The sequence below is a fragment of the Odontomachus brunneus genome, unplaced genomic scaffold (assembly GCF_010583005.1).
Source record: "Odontomachus brunneus isolate Ranch 3 - 2012 unplaced genomic scaffold, Obru_v1 Obru_scaffold_016, whole genome shotgun sequence".
In the NCBI taxonomy this organism is placed as follows: domain Eukaryota; kingdom Metazoa; phylum Arthropoda; class Insecta; order Hymenoptera; family Formicidae; genus Odontomachus; species Odontomachus brunneus.
The window spans coordinates 2,534,201-2,553,777 of NW_022639466.1; the positions used below are offsets into that span (position 1 = coordinate 2,534,201).

General features: G+C 40.8%; 2 protein-coding genes across 7 annotated transcripts in view; both read right to left on the minus strand.

Annotated features, from left to right (window-relative positions):
* Positions 1-129: 129 nt before the first annotated feature.
* LOC116841507 lies at positions 130-8,845 on the minus strand. Of its 2 annotated transcripts, XM_032809536.1 has the most exons (7): positions 8,567-8,845; positions 4,201-4,267; positions 3,945-4,113; positions 2,801-3,047; positions 1,762-1,839; positions 755-892; positions 130-527 (listed from the first exon to the last, which is right to left on the minus strand). In XM_032809536.1, exons 3-7 carry the CDS (start codon positions 3,975-3,977, stop codon positions 277-279), a joined length of 747 nt encoding a protein of 248 aa, XP_032665427.1. In that variant the 5' UTR covers positions 3,978-4,113; positions 4,201-4,267; positions 8,567-8,845; the 3' UTR covers positions 130-276. The 2 variants fall into 2 exon arrangements, with proteins under 2 accessions (XP_032665427.1, XP_032665428.1); XM_032809537.1 differs by lacking the exon at positions 4,201-4,267 and having other exon boundaries at positions 277-527.
* A 3,832-nt stretch (positions 8,846-12,677) lies between these two features.
* Positions 12,678-19,577, minus strand: part of LOC116841558 — a 372,377-nt gene continuing 365,477 nt past the window's right edge. For all 5 annotated transcript variants that reach the window (XM_032809626.1, XM_032809629.1, XM_032809625.1 and 2 more), the window contains 2 exons: positions 16,197-16,418; positions 12,678-14,634 (listed from right to left, as the gene is read on the minus strand). In XM_032809626.1, the coding sequence (XP_032665517.1) occupies positions 14,539-14,634; positions 16,197-16,418 (318 nt within the window). In that variant the 3' untranslated portion in view covers positions 12,678-14,538. The remainder of the gene's footprint in view (positions 14,635-16,196; positions 16,419-19,577) is intronic.

Here is a 19,577-nt window from a genome sequence, read left to right on the forward strand (position 1 = left end):
ATATATTTCATATTAAAAGTTTAAATATTCGTATTTAAGGACAGAAACAATGAGAATGTTTAGGATTAAATACGTGTGCAGAAATTGGTACTTTTACCTCGTTGAGAAAGCGCACCTTGCACGAGAGAATTGAGCATATCGGTAGCACCGTTTATAATTCACACTCAGAATTCACAGTTTCTCCACGTGTAACAATAACAAGATAATAATAATATTAATAATATTAATAATAATAATAATAATAATAACAAGAATAACAGTAAGGAAGTAACTTTTTCAACGACCGATTATCGTCGGCTCGTCGGCCATGGCGATCTCTTCGGTAGGCGCTTTGTCCCTCTTCCTTTTCCTCGAGAAAAGCATGAAGGCAATACCGGCCGCGAGATTGCACAAGAACACGATCCACGCGAGGATAAGCGAGTAGTCGTACTTCATAACCGCGCCCTTCGGGAAGGTTTCGAACACGTGATTACTCTCGTACTCGATCGCGGAGAGCAACACCTGTATAACCACCATGTTGCAAGAGGCTGAAAGGAGATCGGCATACGATTAATCAATTCGATCGTTCCTAACGCGCGGCGCATGCTGATTAATAGCGTAACAGCGAAGGGCGAGGCAGCGAATTGCCTTGACACAAGAACGGAATAACTCGGGGAATCCACGCGACCGACGTAACGGCTGTTGTTTAATTTGTTGAAGGGTGGGGCTCGGGAAGGGGGGGAGGGACTATATCGAGTTACGTAGCGCTAATTACCGGTTATGAAGTGTATTCCACCGGCGAGGCGTTTGAACATGTAGCGCGGATTCCGGAACGTGTAAATCGAAAAGCAGAATCCCATCACCATGACGAAGAGGCTGATCAAGGCGAACGAGACCTGAGTCCTGGCGTAGTCTAAAAATGATCGAGTCGAGTTCGAGATGAGTCTCACGAATCGCTCTATATGTTAAAACGCGTGCGACGTATTGTGAATGGAATAGCCGCAGCTGTTGCGACAATTGCAGATAGTCCGCGCCGCAGAAACACTTTCAGTAATGGTATTGTGGGTCATTTTTGCGTAATCTGTACGTCGGTTCTTAAACTCATGACAGTTTCGCAATCCTAAATTTAGAAAAAATTAGAAATAATAATTGAAAGTATAAAAAACTTTAAGGAATGCATATAAGAAAGAAAAGGTCTCCCAGCGTTTAGCTTAGTTTAGATTAGTTCAATCTAGTTGCAAATATCTTAGCAAATATCTTAGCAAACGATCAATCATCTGTTTTTAACAGCTTACAGTATTTTACATTAATGGGCAATTAAAGTTGAAAGGGTGAAATTAAATTTAAAATCTTAGTTGAAATTAAAATCTTAGTTAAAGTTAAAATCTTAGTTCAATTTTGAGAGATAAGAAAGTGGTTTTGCGGACCAACTACCTTCAGACTTATTAAAGATCGCAATACAACACAACGTGACATGCAATCTTCCTTTTTAGTCTATTTTGTCTCTTGATTTCGTCACGTTAATTTCACGACTACTTATTGACTGTCAGAGGAAAAGACAGTTTCCGGAGCATTTTATAGCTTAAGTGATATCAAATGTTCTTTCGTATAAATATCTTTTTACTTAAGAACGGCACGCGAATATTTTCAGCACGAGTTTCCTCGCTTCTGACGTCATCAATCGATATGTCTCTGCATTAACGAAGCTAATTTATTCACACAATGAACGATTTGTCGCTGTATCGCGTCAAATTTCAAAGCGTTAACTTTCGGGACATTTACTCAAGACTGTCGCATCCAGGCTCGAATCCAATTTTAGCTGCATCTCCGTTGGAAACATCTCCAAATTCTTGCATTCCCCTGAAACAATACGCGGATTTCAGTCATTAATTCGTTTCCGCGATTCATTCTTAATAACGAATTAAGGCTTCCGATCTCTCGCCGCGGAACTCTTCACTGACTAACGTTAAAATAAGAAAACATCGAAAATTCTTGCGTGCTACTTTCAGGTAAAAAGATGCTTGAATGAAAGAACAGATCACTTGAGCGTGCTTGTCCCGAAAACTATCCTTTCTCTTTGGCAGCCGTGCAATTAACGTGACATGCAATCTTTCTCTTTAGTCTATCCTGTCTCTTGATTTCGTCATGTTAATTTCACGACTACTTATTGACTGTCAAGAGGAAAAGGACGAAGCATTTTATAGCTTAAGTGATATCAAATATTCTTTCATACAAATGTCTTTTTACTTGAAAACAGCACGCAAATATTTTCAGCATGCGTTTCCTCGCTTCTGGCGTCATCAATCAAGTGTTCCGCAGCGAAGGACCAGAGGCCCTATTCCGTAACTACTTACCGACAATTGTCGGATCGGCAGACGTCGTTGCGCAGCTTTTTTATACCAAGAAAAGCTGTGCAACGACGTCTACCGATCCGACAATTGTCGATAAATGGCTACGGAATAGGGCCCCAGTGCTGGGATTCTGTAACTCGTTATTGGAGTTAACGACAGTTTCGTTATCGTTGCGTAGCTTTTGTATACCGTAGAAAAGTTGCGCAACGATAACGAAACTATCGTTAACTCCAATAACGAGTTACAGAATCCCAGCACAGGGGTGCTATTCTGCACACGTTTACTGACAGTTGTCGGATCGACACGCGTTGCGCAGCTTTTTTATACTGTCGAAAAGCTGCGCGACAACGACTACTGATCCGACAACTGTCGGTAAACGTATAAAGAATAGTATACCTAGAGTCTCAATATGAAAAATCTCGTGTATAATAGATTAGCATAGAAATCTCAAGTGAGAGAGTGACACTTACTGTAAGGAACTAAATTCGTGGAGTTGTTCGATTCGGGCACCAACCCGTCGATGCAACCTCTCCACAGGCCCATGTGCTTGTAGAGCAATCTTCTGCCAACTTTGCCGCGACCACCCAGAGGCAAACCTTGATCAGTTGGCGCTTCCACTCCATACCAATGATCGGTGCCTATCGCTATGGACCATATACACGACGAGAGTCCCACCATAACGGTGCAACCTAGAAGGATCCGTCTCTCGAAAAGCACCTGCGAAAGTCAAAGATATTATTTTCTTTTTTTTTTGCTATATGAGGCTCTCGCAATGTGAAGACATGGGGTTGGACTTGGGGCCGCGTTCTTTCCTTTTTTATTTTCTTTTGCGTAGAATTTGCTTCTAATATTTCGTGAACAGTGGGAGAAGTTTGCTTCGCCTGGGTGAGATGTAATCTGATACTCCAAGGTGTAGGATATTATAAGACAACTGTTGGACACTAATCCATCAAAATTTTCCTTGACTAAAATAATCGGCCAGTCAGTCAAGTCTGATCTATCATCATATACATAAAATCGTAAATAATTTCACTGATTAATGAAGTTATTTTTGTGCATATATTAAATATATATCAAATATATTAAATATATATGATTATTAAACATACATTTATCGTTAATCAAACTTTGATGTGATTGATTATATACAGACTAATAATAATTTTATCAATTAATTAAATTATTTGTGATTATAATGATTGATTAATTTGTTGTTAATTGATTATTAATTTGGTCATTTTAATCAAAGGAAATTTGAATCGATTTTAATGGCCAACACCGCTATAAGGTCTCTTTCTGATGAAGCGAACTGAAATGTTTACGAAACGAAATCGCAAAAAATGCGGCTCCAATCTGCCAGATCATTTTGTTTCTTTTTTTAAAACGACATCAACCGGAAGCTCGCGTCTTTTTTCTCTCTGATTTTTCATCTCCCATCGCGATACGTTTGATTTTATGCTGTCAGCCGAGGAAAATCAAGGCTGTGCGGGTAAATTGTGTTCTCAATTGGTTAACGATCTAAGAGTAACACGAGCTTCGTACGGCTTGTGCCAGTAGACGTTTGCGGTCGCGATGCGATTTAAATGCGGATAGACAGCTATTATGCTATCGTACTTGGTTGTACAGAGCCTTCATTCGAGCTGCCATGTTGTCTTGAGCCGCTGCCGTCGCGTTTCTTGGTAGAGATTCAGAAATTCATGTCTGGCAGGTGTGATTTGTCCAAGAATGTCTTGCTCGTGACGTTCACCATCGATATCACAGCTCGATCGGCAACAACGACAACCTGTCTCGAATGATCGAGAAAAAGATCTCAGGTGCATAAGGGGCAACGCTTCTTTAGAGAGAATCTCAATCAGAGGAAACGTCTTACTTTATGCAAATAGTATCGAATATATACAGGGTGTCCCACGTGACGACCACGCCTGCGGACTGTAGCTCTGAAATAGTTGAAGAGACAGGAGAAAATGTCACGAGGTGAGATTCAACGGTTTGAAACTCTACGGCGATCACGGGAATCGCGCGCTTCTCCTTTAAATGGAAGTACACGTCTGTGTACACGTCTGTTTCATTTTTGCATAAATCGATTTCCTCCCGTCATCCGGCGATATAAAAGGTCGTATTAATGCAAGGTCATCGAGAAGCGAAGTACTATATACGCGGCAAGATATATATATATATATATATATATATATATATATATATATATATATATATATATATTTATCCTGAGATATAAATGTGCAAAATGTTTCATGAGGTATACACACTTTGCGCGATGATATTATCTCAATAAAAATCTTTCATACATAAAATTGGAGAAAAGTGGAAAGCCCTGGAGAACGTACAAGGTGTCTCTGAATTCACGACCTCAATTTTATCTCTAAATCAAAATGCAAATGTTCTAAGAGCCAAACTGTAGCTGTCGGGGGCGAATAGGAGATATTAAAAATAAGTCAGTGCAATATAAAATTACAGTTTGTTTATACATTAGTAATAAAAACAAACAACCAACAACAGCAATTTGGCTCTTACTGTCCTCTTAGCATTTTGTATTGTGATTTACAATCTTAGAGTCTTTCAGCATTAATGTGAATTTTCGTCCTACGCAAGATTGTAAAATATGCGACACATTATCTCCGTTTATTTAACCTTCAATTTTCTCTGAGCAATCTGGAGATCATTTTACTCGGCGAAACTGACGAAACAGGTGATGATTTGTGGTCACTTTCAATCTTCAATATGACACATCTTCGTAGACAGCTCGAAATTGAAATTCTGGTTAAAATTCACTTGAAATTCATTGAAGAGAACAGTTTGGTTATCTATTTAGTTCTCTTCGGCGAATAACTAAATTTTAGCAACTTTCTCAATGGCTTGTCGAGAATTATTGACGCCTCGATATTTCTCTGCTGAGGAGAAATGTTCTTTGAAGAAAAATTGTCTCTAAATTGCTCAGAGGAGGCTGTCACTAAAGTTAAGACCGTGGATTCAGGGATACCCCGCGCAGTTTAACATGTGTAATATTATCTCATTAAAATGTAGATTTTTAAAAAGTTACTCGAGCTGCCCCGTATTAAATGACTCACCATGTACATGCACAAATATATGTAAATATAGATTAGAAAGCAGCCTACGAGAGCTATTCTGCTGTCTGGCCAGACGACGCAGCTCCCCATGTAAGAATAACTTAGCTTTTTGGCTGTAGGTACGGCCGAAGTTAATGACATATCCGTCTACCATAGCGGTAAGCGTAACGTGTCAAGCGTCTACAAAATTATTCCAAGATTCACTGTCGCTGCCGATTGCTTCTGACAGCGTTTATAAATCGTGAGAAATCCTCTACTTTATATTCTCTAAAATTTATACAATTTTACGGCAATTAACAGCGGGCGCGTGCCAATATTAAACGGATGTGTCAAGCGCTTTCTCTCTCTCGTGTGTCGTCTGAAAACTTCAGTGAATATTAAAAATATATATCTTTCTCTACATATAAGTGGAAAAATCGAGGCGCGCGAACGTAGAATTTAATACGCGGACGCGCATTACGCATCTTCAGGCGCGGCAGAATGTCGGACGGACGCGTTTTCCGCATGCCGAACATACGCGACGGTGTTGAAGAAGGCCATATAGTTTTAGATCGGAAGGTTCCGCAGTGCCCCGGGGCCAAAATTGGCGTAAGCGGACGCGGAAAAAGAATGATCGCCGTCGCTAATGGTTTTCGAAATACACAAACGGCGCACAACGCTTTACAACGGTCGCACCATATATCAGGCGCTATAAAAAAAACTCGCCGTGCTCTCTTACGGAGACTCCACATACCGATCAGAGGACACACGCGTGTTATTGAGGAATATGTCGGCGGGTCGTAAACGTCGCGCCGAGCGTCTCCGAAAAGCCCTCTAAATTCTAATTTCTCGACGGGATCGTAAAACGATGACGCGTCATTTACCGCATAATGGAGAGTCCCGAAGTGTCGCACTTTGAAACCATTTTTCTTTTCCGTTCTTCTCACTCTCTCTCTTTCTCTCTCTCTCTCTCTCTCTCTCTCTCTCTTTCTTCCTCTTTCTCCCTTTCTCTCTGTCACTTCAAAGAGACGTGTATTCGGGCGATAACGTCGACACGATCCCGCTCTCTTGTATGTCAGCGCGTGTGTATCTATTCTCGCGAGAAAAGCGAGATAAAAGAGCGTCGTATCAAATGTTACACGGCTCCGTGGCTCATTAATTATCGACCGATAAAGTTGTTACACGCTTGGGAAAAAAGAGAAAAGGGCAGGGAGAAAGAGGTCGTGAAGTAACGCTGAAGAATAGCCGGCCGTTCGCCGCGACGCAGTCTCGCGGCCGCGCGTACGGTTATTCCGAGATGGTGTCGCAAAATTTTACAGATATATTTCAGTACTGATAGCTGGCCAACGAGAGTCTTAATAAACGCAGCTAGGCGACAACCCTTTGCTCTCCCGTGGATCGTCGTCTCCCGGCGCGAGCGTGAAATGCGAAACGGGAATACAGCGCGGGATCCGAGTCGAAATTTCAATTCTACTTCGCTCTGAACTTTCCAATCTGTGTATGCTGAAAGAATATTACTGCTGAAAGAATACATGTGCTCGATACACATAGATTCATACTTAGCGCCTCCAAATGATAGAAAACGCGCGCCACTTATAAGTTCGAAAGAAAACCTGTCAACAAAGTTAGTGAATTCAAGAGAATCAAAAAAGATTAATATAGGCTGTAAGGTATTAAAGTTGGCGTTAAATGGGAAATTGAGGTCAAGAAAGTAAATTCAAATTAAAGAAAATTAAAATCAAAATTTCGGCTTGGGAAACTCTGAACTCACAGATACATGAGATACTCATCTGATTATCTCATTTGAGACAACCCGAGTCGAAATTTTGGTCCTGTTTTTACCTCAACGTTGTAATATTTGTATATTACGGAAGATCAGTGTATAAAAAATATTATTTTATAATAAAGAAAAGCAATCACTCAGTTCACTTTTCTTCTTTTAAGTAATTTTCAACAAAGAATATTTTCTTGATAAAGTTGAAAATATACTCAATATAAATTTGACAAAAGCTCATATCATGTACTCGAAAGAAGAATTTATTCTCTTCGCGAGAATAAACATCATAGAAAAAAAGTTGGTTTGTCTCTATATAGTAAGCAAACTGAATTTTTGCTGTAATTTAATACTCTTCATTGAAATATTAAACTCACCAGAATTTAGAATATATTTAGAATAAATTTGATACGATGAACTTATTTAGATATGATTTGCGAATATATAAACTTATGATTTATTAACTTATTCACTTGAATATAGTATGTATTTTCCTGTGCACATACATATGGAAACTAAAGTCCAATTTAGTGCTTCTAGATGGCAAAAAACATACAAAATCTCACTAGTAGATTTTCAAAAGAATTTAGGCAACGTTAGTGGATTAAACAGAATTGTAAAAAGTTGAAATAAGCTTGGGAGTATCAAAATAAACGTTGAATGGAATATTGTGACCAAAAGCAATATCGAAATTTCGACTCTGGATGTGACAAATGGAGAAGAGCTTTGCGCTCAAACGCGTATTCATAATAGAAGCGCGTATCACGCTGTTTTCACAAAAATATATTCTCCCCATCCCCGCGCCGCAAAAAAGCAACACCGCTGTCCGATGGGTAAACCAAAAACTACAGCGGCTCTCTTGATTCTCGCTTGATTACGTTCATTAGCAAACCGAATTCACGCGAACGCGCGCGAAATCTCGCGCCGGGGCGCGCCGCGTTGTTACGCACACACGTGGAGTTGTTAAAACGAATAACGCGCTTCCGCGTCGAGATGCGCGTTCGTATGTGGAAGCGGCGGGACGTCGGGAAAGGATAGGATAAAAGAGAAAAAAAAAGGAGGAAGCAGGAAGTTCGCGCTTCTGTGCGGAAAATCGCGCTGAGCATCGCGCGGCGGTCGCGAAACCGCGGGGATGCGAAACCGCGAGCTGCCGACGGCGGGCGAGCCGATCGGAAGCGAGAGAAAGCGCAGGATCTATTCCAGTCCGATGAAATAATCTGCACGCGAGAAAATTAGTCGTCAATACTGCTCTCCTAAACAGTCCTATTTACGCGATTAAATCGGCGCGTTGGCGGCGCGGGCGCGCACGTGTTCCGCAGCCGCCGGTTTGTTCCGTTCGACCTGCTGCCCGTCGTCTTTCTCTTCTTCTTCGTCTTCTTCTCTATTGACTGACTCACCTCGAAATATCCCGGGAGATGTGTGGTTCGAGCGCAAAACACCGAAAATACCGTTCTCTCTCTCTTTCTTCCTTTCTCTCCCTCTCTCTCTGGTGCATGAGCGCGCGCGCGCGCTCTCTCTCTCGTACCTGTATGTGTATGTGTGTATGTGCGCGCGTTCACGTGTGTGTGCGTATTGCGGTTTGGCGCGACAAGCTTCACAAAATAGGATGTAACACCACACGGGACGGACCTCTGAGCCGTCCGAACGGACTGATTGACGGTCTGACACTGATCGCACGCTGACTACTTGGATCGCAACTTGAGAAGAGAGAAGCTGAGCTTGCGGACTGGTTCAAACTGTGGGGAGTGGGGCAACTGACTTCTTTAGTACCCCTTGCTTTCCCACGTATACATGCGTGCGCGCGTAAGCGCACGGATTACGTAAAGTGAAATGCAAAAGTCCTGCGAAGAGCGAAAGCGCATCATCCGAACGACACGAGAGATCTCGCGGGGGTCCTTCCTTCATCATGGGCCTTACTTCGAAATAATCGCGCGCGATGGAAGTACGCGCCTTCAATCGACTCCTCGGTCGTAGGATTCGCCTGTTGGCGAAGCCGTTGATCTCTTGGAAGGTTTTCACTTGAATGACTTAAACTTTAATTCTAATTTGATTGTAGTGTGAAGGAACGCATTACACAACAAGGTGCTGTGTATCGCAGGCTTATTTGTGACAGCAAATAAATGTATTTACCTGACCAGCGTCCGACAGCTGCCGTGACTGTGCCGTTTCGTAGATATGAGATTAATGGACAAACGAACGTTGCTCTACTTCAGATAATAGAAAATAGAGTGATAGAAAATAGTGGAAAATGAAATAAGAAGAGGAGACGAGAGAGAGAGAGAGAGAAAGAGAGACTTTTATTTTTCAGGTCCATTCAAACCAGAGAAATGCTTGATACATCTCGTCGATACCAGAGCGACTCTATTTAAAGCAACTGCTGGTAAAGCAGTAAGTAAGCGGCGGCAAAGTTTACTTTCAACGATAGTTTTGAGTGAATATCACGTTTTGCCGTTGTCAGTTCCACGCACAGCTTCCGAAATTCAGAATCGTGCGAAGAAAAGACGCAAGGAGATCGATATTGTGTCGAATACACGAAAATACAACGTCTGATTTTGCATTCCTCTTTGAGAAAAGGTATGTATTTCAAAACTACGAATCTTTTCGAAATAGACACAACCATATCTCTTGATCAATAATTGATTAATTACAGATAGTTATAAAATGAACGCGAATATTTGGAGATATGTGTTTCACTTCCATAAATTATAAAAAAACAATGCGAAACTATAAAATAATTATTTTTCTCGAGATACGAGAGGCGACGTATGATTACTGAACACATATAAAAGTAAACTATACATAACGTATACAATGATTTTATAAACTACAAATGCTTCAGAATAAAACAATATGGCCGACATCGGGGATGTCCTCAAATTTCTCAGAACTTACCCAGGAGAGATGGAGGCATTCGTGACGTCGCGCACCGAGTATAGAAACATCTTTTGTTTCTCAAGCAGACAGTTAAACGATTGCACTGTGCCAGCAGTTTGGCAACAGATACGATCGGCATGCTGCGGATTGGCAATAACTACACATTAAATTGTTCTTCCGGCAGTCTGCAAACATGCAAATATGTCAGGCAGGTTGACGGCAGAGACCGAACAGACCTGGCGTTTCGTAACACATTTCAATGATACAGTGACCTAATTGTAGATATCAACAAAAATGTATCTGATATTTACCGGAAAGTCTTGTTTACCAGAAAGACGAGGCATCATTTCGTAACTTTATTACGTCGAATTATTTAACTGAATATCAGTCAACTAACTCGAGTCGTATAGTTTACTTGCAGACATATTTGTGTTTTACTTGCAAATTTGTGGAAAATAAATTAAAGACTGCACGCAGTTGCAGTTAAGTGCGTCAATACATAAAAGATAAAAATATCTTTGCGAAGGTAGGAAGAGACACACAGAAAGAGAGAGAGATAGAAGAAAGACGCACGAGCTCTTTCTAAAAATATTATAAAGAAGCTGCATACAAAAAGATGTTCCAGCGGGTAATGTCCTCCCTTGCCATTTAAAAATGAGTTTGTTTACATGAGGATAAAAAATGTTGAATTATTCTTTCCTTTCTTCTCCCTACAAAAACAAAAGATTTCGTTGAACTTCCGGGTTGCCAAACCTTCCTCGCGAGCGCAGCTTGCCGCATGATGTGAATTAAGTCATGGTGCACTAGGTTTATTTGTCTTACTATAAGTACATTATCAAACTCTGAAAATAGCTTTGACCTCTTCTACGTTTCATCTATGATTTGGAGGAATCTCGTCATCGCGCATCTTCTCTCGTCCGCATCTAGCTTTGTAACCCAAATCTCCCTTCGCGTGAACAGCATATTTTTTATTACAGTGTGACAGTTTTCTAGCATAATTTTGTTTGTTCTTTCTTGTTTTTAATTATGATGTCATTAAAAACACGTCAGTTTTAATCGCGAGATCTATGAGAAGAACGCGTATGAGAAAGGCCGAATGGAAAGAATTCCGCTGTTTACGAAATCACGACTGAGGCAGTCTACCCTAATTGGGGGAACAACGGACTTATTAAACGAAAAGTCAAGAGGTCGGCTGGGCGCGTAAAGTCTTTGTGTAACGAGCCTCTCGGTTGAAGGGGAACGACTACGAAAAGCGTCCTAATGCCCCACGACGTCGCGATACTCCACGGTAATTAGGCGTCGCTCGAAGGGACGAACGCTTTAGGTGGAGAAACAACGTGTCAAGAAGCGCGGGATCTCTCTTCCTTTGGCACATTTTATATGTCGTCACAACTACTAGTCTACTACGCAATCAGACTACTAATTACTACGTTAAAAGCCAAACAGCCATCACGGCACGTGATCTTTCTCCAGAAACACATTTCTTTTCCTTTTTTCTTCTTCTTCCTTTCCTTTCCTGCAACAGATCAATGACAGAGGATGTCATAGGTCATGTATATAGTTTATGTTATGTTTATATTACGTACGTGGTGTTGCAGAACTCGCGAATTTAATTTCATTGAGAGATCCTCTGAGTAATTTAGAAAAATTTATCCTAAACGAAAATGTTGGGGTATACCATTATAATAATTTTAATTTTTTAATATGAGATAACTAAGCTTTATAACTAAGCTTTATAACTAAGCCCCTAAAATAAAAATTCCGTTAAACTCCATTCGAGATGGACCTAAGAATATAATTCAATTCTCCACGTAGTAGACTAAAATTGATTTTCGTGAGAAATTCTGTTTCTTCGATCGTTTACATCTCGAAATTATTGATGCCTCAATTATATAAGTCATCTCGTTGATATGAATCATTCAGAGAACTTGCTAAAATTAAAGTCGCTAGTTTCATAACATCATGCATACTATACAATATTTTCAATCTACTAATCTAATTAATCTTTCAACTGTTAAATATAGAAATGTTTTGGTGATGAATAACAGACACAGTTGTTTTCGAACGAATAAATCTCCTGCAGGTTCTTGATCATTATTCTCCAATTATTCTCCAGTTATTATTTTTTCTTATCCAAGAGTAACAATAGTACTTTTATCGTTTCAATACAGAACGCCGAGACGACTGCCAGAAATTTTTAACCGCGCCTGAAATTTTTAACGCTCCTGTGCGCGCTGTTTGTTGCTCGACGTCGGCTACGTGATGAAGCACGCCATTACTACGGCATCTTCTTCCTATTTCTCATACACGGTCGAGGCTCATTAAATATATATATCTTTGGATCTTGAAACTTTTCGTGGAAAACTACGATGTAGCTCAAGCTCACGGCAGTTGGTAATCTAATTGTCTACATTGTGAAAGCTGCATTTTGTCAACCGAAATGAAAATACGTACTATGATCGCCGAAGTGATGAGTGTTCCTCGATCAATACACGTATTGTAAGCGGGAAAAATAGCACTAAACGTCCAGTTATCTTCTTCCCTTCGATTGAAATAGAATGGCCGTAATGGCGTGGACGCAGTTAAGGATTAGCCGCGCCGGCATGATGGAGAGAGAGAAAAAGACCTCGGCTCTTAAAAGACGTAATATATTTTATTTAGATATTAATGATCCATAAAACATTGTTTATATATGGAGGCTATAAACAAATAACTCTCGTCGCTATCATCTAGTCGTGACATAATAAATTACGTTCTGTTTGTTTTACAGAGAGAAAAACGCAGGAAGAGAAGCGCGTCAGGCCTCGTGAAAGCTCGACCGATTTTTCCTTTCCTTTCCGGCTGTCGTAAATGGTGGCTGGTGTCCTCGCTCGTTCCTCTTTCTTTTCTCGCGATGCGTTTACGAATTGTACAGGCTGTACCAAGAAATGACACGTCTAGATCTTTGATATGCATATACTACAGGCGCTGTCGATGGCGAGCCACCAGCGAGACATCGAGCGCAAGAAAGAATCAACTAAGAGTAAAGCAGCTTGATCGTTTGATAATTTATTCAACACTCATACGCATACAATCGCTTTGATTTTCATGTTGTATATTTGATGGGTACGCGCGTCGCGAATACACGACGCGCCGCAGCGGTGTTTCGGGAACGAAACACTGACGAAAGAAAGTCGCGGCGGCACAGGACTTCTCGTTGTTTGAGGTCGCATTGTGTGGAGCTTACTTGCTGGACCGCCACCGACAGCATTGTTCGTATCGGGAGATATGTTCATTTATATAAATAATTAAAGTGACTTAATCTATACTTAATCTACACACATACACGCGCATGTGCGACTGCTACGAAAGGAAGTTACAAGACGTATCCTTTTTCTCCTCGTCTTAACAAACGATTTCGCCGACATTCAAGGATTATTTATTTACCGGCATTATCGACGCGTGTTACAAAAGTACGACCGTCGCGGCAAATCAATCGGCGGTGATTACTTGATTGGGGTGATAACTGGTAAATAAATAACTCCTGACATACACACACAGACACACTTTGAAGCATTACATCCATCGATGATTCCCTTTGGCTAATATTACGTCCTCGAATACCCTCATCTTCGACACTCCGCGTTCGAGACGACGAAACAAGCGTTTGTAATTTCAATATATTCGAATAGAAGGTCTACGAATTTATATGGATGCGCGATCCCGAGAGTCGCCACATCCAAACACCTAGGAACTAGATAAAACGGTATCTCAAAATCTAAAAATTCAAGAACTTACAAAATTTAAAGCTCTTAACGACTTTAAGAGGAACAAATCTGAATTACTGGGCGACACTTTGAAGCTTTATAAATCTGCGGATGTAACAAGAACAGTACACGCGATTTCTCGAAATCAAACTCGCTCAAATGCCAAAAGGTTCCGGAAAACTCTTACTTTTTAGTATTTCTTTATTTATTACTATTCGTTTATGTTTTATCAGTAATTTCCAACGACATAAGAGCAGCGAAAGAAATTTCTTACGGTGGAACGAACATGTAGAGCAGAACGAAAGTAATTTAAAGGACCAAGCCTAATGTGATCTTTGTCCTGTTTTTGTCTCAATTAAACGTTACTTATTCCGCTTAAAGTGAATTTTTCAGCGGAACTGCACGTAAAAAGTTCAAAACGGAATCGATGTCCTTTGTGTTTCGGGAAGATGACCGATACTCGACTAGCCGGCATAGATCACTGGATCTAGTGATCCTGAATAATTTGTTAGGCAATTAAGCTATATACAAACGGGTGCGTTATCCTTAAAGGAGATCGATATGTCTCGTTGGTTGGCCGGGGAAGACCGTTCCGATGAATATTCTATGTATCTTCTCTTTTAATTATTTTTTTCTCTCCCTCTCTCTCTCTCTCTCTCTCTCTCTCTTTCTCTCTCGCTCACTCGCTTTCTCTCTATCTCTCTCTCTCTCTCTCTCGCTCTCGCTCTCTTCTTCTCTCCTTCTCTCGTTTATTCCTTCGCTGATAATGATCCATTAGTCAAGGCCATTACTGTTCCGGAAGTTACTCTCGAGCTCGTGTCAGAATTCAATTCTAAGGACGAGTCCTGTAACAGAGGAAATACGCAACATTGTAATTGTGGTGATTGTTACAGCTTATAGCTACGAGATTTTAATAATTATAAGACTTCCAACCATATCCATTGTAAGATCAGTACATTTTGCAGACAAAAGATATTGCATTTTCTTAGTTCCAAAATCCTGCATGGAAACTTCTCAAGATTCTTCTAAATAAGGAGTCTTCATGTCAATAATGAAAATGACAAAGTAAAAGATACAAAATAAAATAATAAGAAAAAGAATCTTGACACTTTTTACATATTCACATTTGTGAAGTGTAAACACTCAAAGTGTTTCACCTTCATATGCCTTGCTCGATTTTAACGTGAAATGTAAATCAGGAAGAATCTTTAGGGAAACGAGATCTCGAATTCCGAATTCGGGATTCAACAGGAATCAAAGTGGTGTGATTTATCGTGCGGGAAAAAGTATCGCGACGACATCATCTCCGCCGCCGCCGGCGTCGTTGTCCTCGTCGTCATTGTCGTCGCCGTCTTCGTGGCCGTTGCCGACGCCGACGACACCGATTTACGATGCTGCCGTTAATATGCACCCGGGAAGAACGATTCTCCATCGTGGATGACTGCTTTTAACTGTTGTGCGGCGAGAGTAGGACCGGTCATTAAGGCCGCCATGCTGGATCCATTACGATCTTTAACGCTCTTTACGATCCTCACGATGAGATGCGCTCCGACGCTGTTTCTGTCATTGCGCGACATCCGAATTCGCCGGTCTACTCTCCGGTAAATAGAATATATATATATATATACGTCTGTCTCTTATTTCTCATCTAATCTCTAATGAAATCGTAATTATGGACATCTCCATCGTGAAGGCACAATTACCTTTCGTCACTCGAAAGATTATATCGTGCCACAGGTTGTCACGAGCGCAAAGTACCAGGCGTGAAAATTGTGGAATTTCAAGGAAATCGCGATACAAACGTGAAGGGAAACTTGATTGCGAATTTAATTATGCTTCCTCGTGTGTAAGAAAAAAACATAATCTTCACATTTCTGACTTATTTTGCTCACGAGAAATCGCCTTTCCGTTTACATCACGATTTCAGGCGGATTTTCTGTGTAAAAGTCTGCAGGTGCGAAAAGTTTAACAATTTTATTCTTACACTGAGAGAAAAAAATATCTAAGAAATATTTAAGAAATGGAAAGTATTTATTTTATAGAGTAATTGTATTAACAAGTGTATTTATAGAGTAATTGTATCAACAAGTGGCTTATAAAAGTCACCCAAGTGACGCGAATGTCTGGCAAATTAAAATCGCAAGCATGAAATAGTAGCAAGCCAAATATTCGCAAAAGTGTATACTTTTATACACTTTTGCGGACATTTGAAGTCAGATCAAGACATTCGCGTGCATTTGCACTATTCGGCAATTAATATCTCGCTTTCAGTATCTGGGATTTATTCGGTTAATTTGTCTCAGCTCACGCGTTGACCGTGATTAAAATTTCATTTCTATCGATTTCGTTTCCGCGAAAGCCCTGTCGAGTCGCGAAGGGGCATGGGAGCGTGAAGGAAATCACTTACAATGCTGAGGGCATGCATGATGCAGGCCTGCGTGGTGTTCTCCACGTGGATCAATTCGTCGCAGTCCTCGTGATCCAACCCGTTGACGTCAGATCGAATCTTGATCGGCGACAGAGCCGCTTCGTTGTCCGTTGACTTGCCACTGTCAGGGGACGGTATTAACTCGTGTCCATCAAGCTCCTCCTCCTCCGCGCGCTCCTCGCAGTCCGTAGCCTTGATTTCCTGTCATAGATCCCGTAGATCAGTACCGGCGCGCCGAGATTATCGCAGACGGAAAACCGATTAACGAACGTATCCGTCGGCTCAAACGCGGGGATCATTTATCGTCGCAAGGAAACGCGCGGCGATCGTCACGGGAAATTGCAATGACGTCGCGCGCCGCCGTTGGGATTTTGTCAGTTAATGAGCGCGACGCGCCGTAATTATCGCCGGATGGACAGAAAGAGAAAAAGAGGAGAGAGAGAGATAGGGGAAGAGAGAGCGAGAGAGAGAGAGAGAGAGAGAGAGAGAGAGAGAGAGAGAGAGAGAGAGAGAGAGAGAGAGAAAAGGAATTTATTTACTCCTGGAGCTATTCGAGTCGAAATTTTGGTCCTATTTTAAACCTTGAGTCCTACTCTCTTAAAATTAATCAGTGAAACATCATTGAAAGCAGTAAATATACACTGATTTGCAGCTATAAGTATAGCACTGAAACTGCTCAGCGCTATACTTATAACTGATATCAGTGACTATTCATTGATTCACTTTAAGAGACTACAACGCAATAACAGCTAAGTTAGCAAAATAAGTTTAATTTTAATGATACAATTTACTTCTACTTTGATGAAGTTCGAAATCTTCCTTTCCACTTTTTTTAGTGTCAAAATATCTGTTGAATGGAATAGTGAGGTTGAAAATAGGATTCAAATTTGGACTTGGGATATGCCTCCTAGAGTTACAGCACAAAATTTTTTAAAAAAGGATAGCGTACAGCGCTATATCGAATGTATAAGAATGTATAAGAATGTATAAGAATGTATAAGTAGTATAGGAAAATATAGGAAATAATATAGGATAATATAGGAAAATATAAGAAAATATAAAAGGATAGTATAGGAAAATAAGAAGACATTACGTTAGAAACAATAAATAATTGTAGGGGAGAGCGGGGCATAGAGGACCAGGGAGGCACAGAGGACTACAGCTTATAAAACAAATGCTAGATGAACAAACGCTATCTGTTTGAAAATGAAGAAATTACAATAAACAGACAACCGCTAATAGTATAATGACAGTAGACCATGTAAACAAAGCTTATAGAGAAGGCTGTAACGAAAAAACTGCAAAAGAATCACTTTTGGAGGTACGCTTGTTAAAATGTAATGTTAATATGTTCGTAATGACATAGTATTATTATTGCGAAATCGAATTTCATAAGGTATCCACAATATATTAAAGAAGTTATGTGTATATTTACATTATTTTTACATTGTCATATAGACATAAATACGTGTATTTTATTGTAAAGTGTGTGTTTGGGGCACAAAGGTCAGGGATCGTTCGGGGCACATATATAATAATAAATAAATTTTTCGTCATTACATAATAAATATATTGTTCTTATTATGTACTTATGAATTAAAAATAAAGGAAGAAATGCCAATAAAACATTGTTTTTCTTACTTTATATGTTGCTTTCACACACACACACACACATGTGTGTGTGTGTTATCTGAAAATGATAAACTTATTTTTATTACTCTGTTTCTACTTATATGTATGATATGCGAAATATTATCATACATATATAGAAAATGATACATAGTCCTCTGTGGTTGGGGCACAGAGGACCATTTTTCTTTCCAACAATTTTAATGTCTAAAATAAAATCTCTTGCAGTTATTAAACTAACGCTTTGTCTGCATATGCATAACTCTTGTAGGTATGTGCTGAGCAACTTTGAGTCATTTCCTATAACTGATACATTTTTTATTAACTTTAGAATGTTAAGCGGTCCTCTGTGCCCCACTCCTCCCTAAGTCCCTAAGGCTACAAGCAACTAATTTGTATTGTAATATGTATTGTAATATGTGAACAGATTTTTAGCGGTGGACAAAAAACATCAATAATAAGAATGATAATAGTAACAATAATAAGCGACGCGATAAAAAACAGAGAGAGAAACAGATTTTATTCTCGATAAAGACGTCGCATGCGTGAAACTTCAACGCGGCTTTGGGAAATTCAAACGGACGCATGCCTGTAATAACCGCGCCACGCGATGTCAAGAATAATACAATGTTCCGAAAAGCGAACTTTGTTCAAACAATGGCGCGCACCGCGCGCGTACCGCGAAAATAAATAAATCACGCGGACGAATCACACTTCTCTGTCAGTCGGCGATGCGTCGAATTTGCCGGGATCGAATAACGCGACTCAATTCGATCGCCCGTCAACGAGGGGATCGGGAGCTCCAGTCATTATCAGCGGCGGGACCTCGGGGATACGCGGATTGTGTGTGTTTTCGCGATATTAAAAGATAAAAAATGAAAAAAAAAAAAAAGAGAGAAAACAAAGGTCAGAAGCACAATTTTTCGGCGTTGCTGTCTGTTGATGGGAAAACTGTTAAGGGGAGATGATGGGCGAGTGAAGGGAAAATGCCATCACCCGAGGGGGCACGGAAAAATATTACTTCGTCATATATTTCTCTGTCGATACGTCAAACCCAGAGTTAGCCTCGATGGAATCGACGTGTTCCGCGTCGGTCACTAGGGTTGCTTTTGCCACCACCCTCACTCCCTCCCCCTTCCCTCCCTCCCGCACAACTTCGTAGAAATCGTGTGTACGTCAAGCGTCATCGGGAAGAACTGTCTGCGCCGTCCTCCTACTCCTTCTCCTCCTCGTCGTCCTTGTCGTCGTTGTCGTCGTCGTCGACGTCGACGTCGTCCACGGATGTATCTCGTGTCTCAGGCAACGCGAGGCGTCATGACGACGACGTCTCTTTGTCGCTCGAGGTGCGCCTCTAGACCACGCGCCGATAAAGGTGATGGGAAATTACGCGCGCGCGCGCTGCGAAGGAGATGAAGATGAGGGAGGAGGAGGAGGTGGAGTGTGCGAAAGATGGGTTTAAAGCGGAATAATTAATTCGACGCACGGAGGAACCGCGCGAGAGTTGCGCGCGTTGCCGATAGCGGTGTCGCATCGATGTATCGGAGTAAGTAATTTAATCGCCGGTTGGTATTCGAACGTGAATTAATTAACGAAAGTGAGAGAATGTTACTTATTTCAGTGGCGATCGGCCTTCGCACCGTGCCGGATAATTACGCATTCAGGAAAGAAGAGAGGAAGAGAGAGAGAGAGAGAGAGAGAGAGAGAGAGAGAGAGAGAGAGAGAGAGAGAGAG

Coding starts and splice junctions, on each gene's coding strand:
- LOC116841507 (XM_032809536.1), bottom strand. CDS start 3,977: ATGGCAGCTCGAATGAAGGCTCTGTACAACCAA. Junction 1,840..2,800: donor CACGAATTTAGTTCCTTACA/GTAAGTGTCACT, acceptor GTATTGTTTCAG/GGGAATGCAAGAATTTGGAG. Junction 893..1,761: donor CCTGGATGCGACAGTCTTGA/GTAAATGTCCCG, acceptor GATCATTTTTAG/ACTACGCCAGGACTCAGGTC.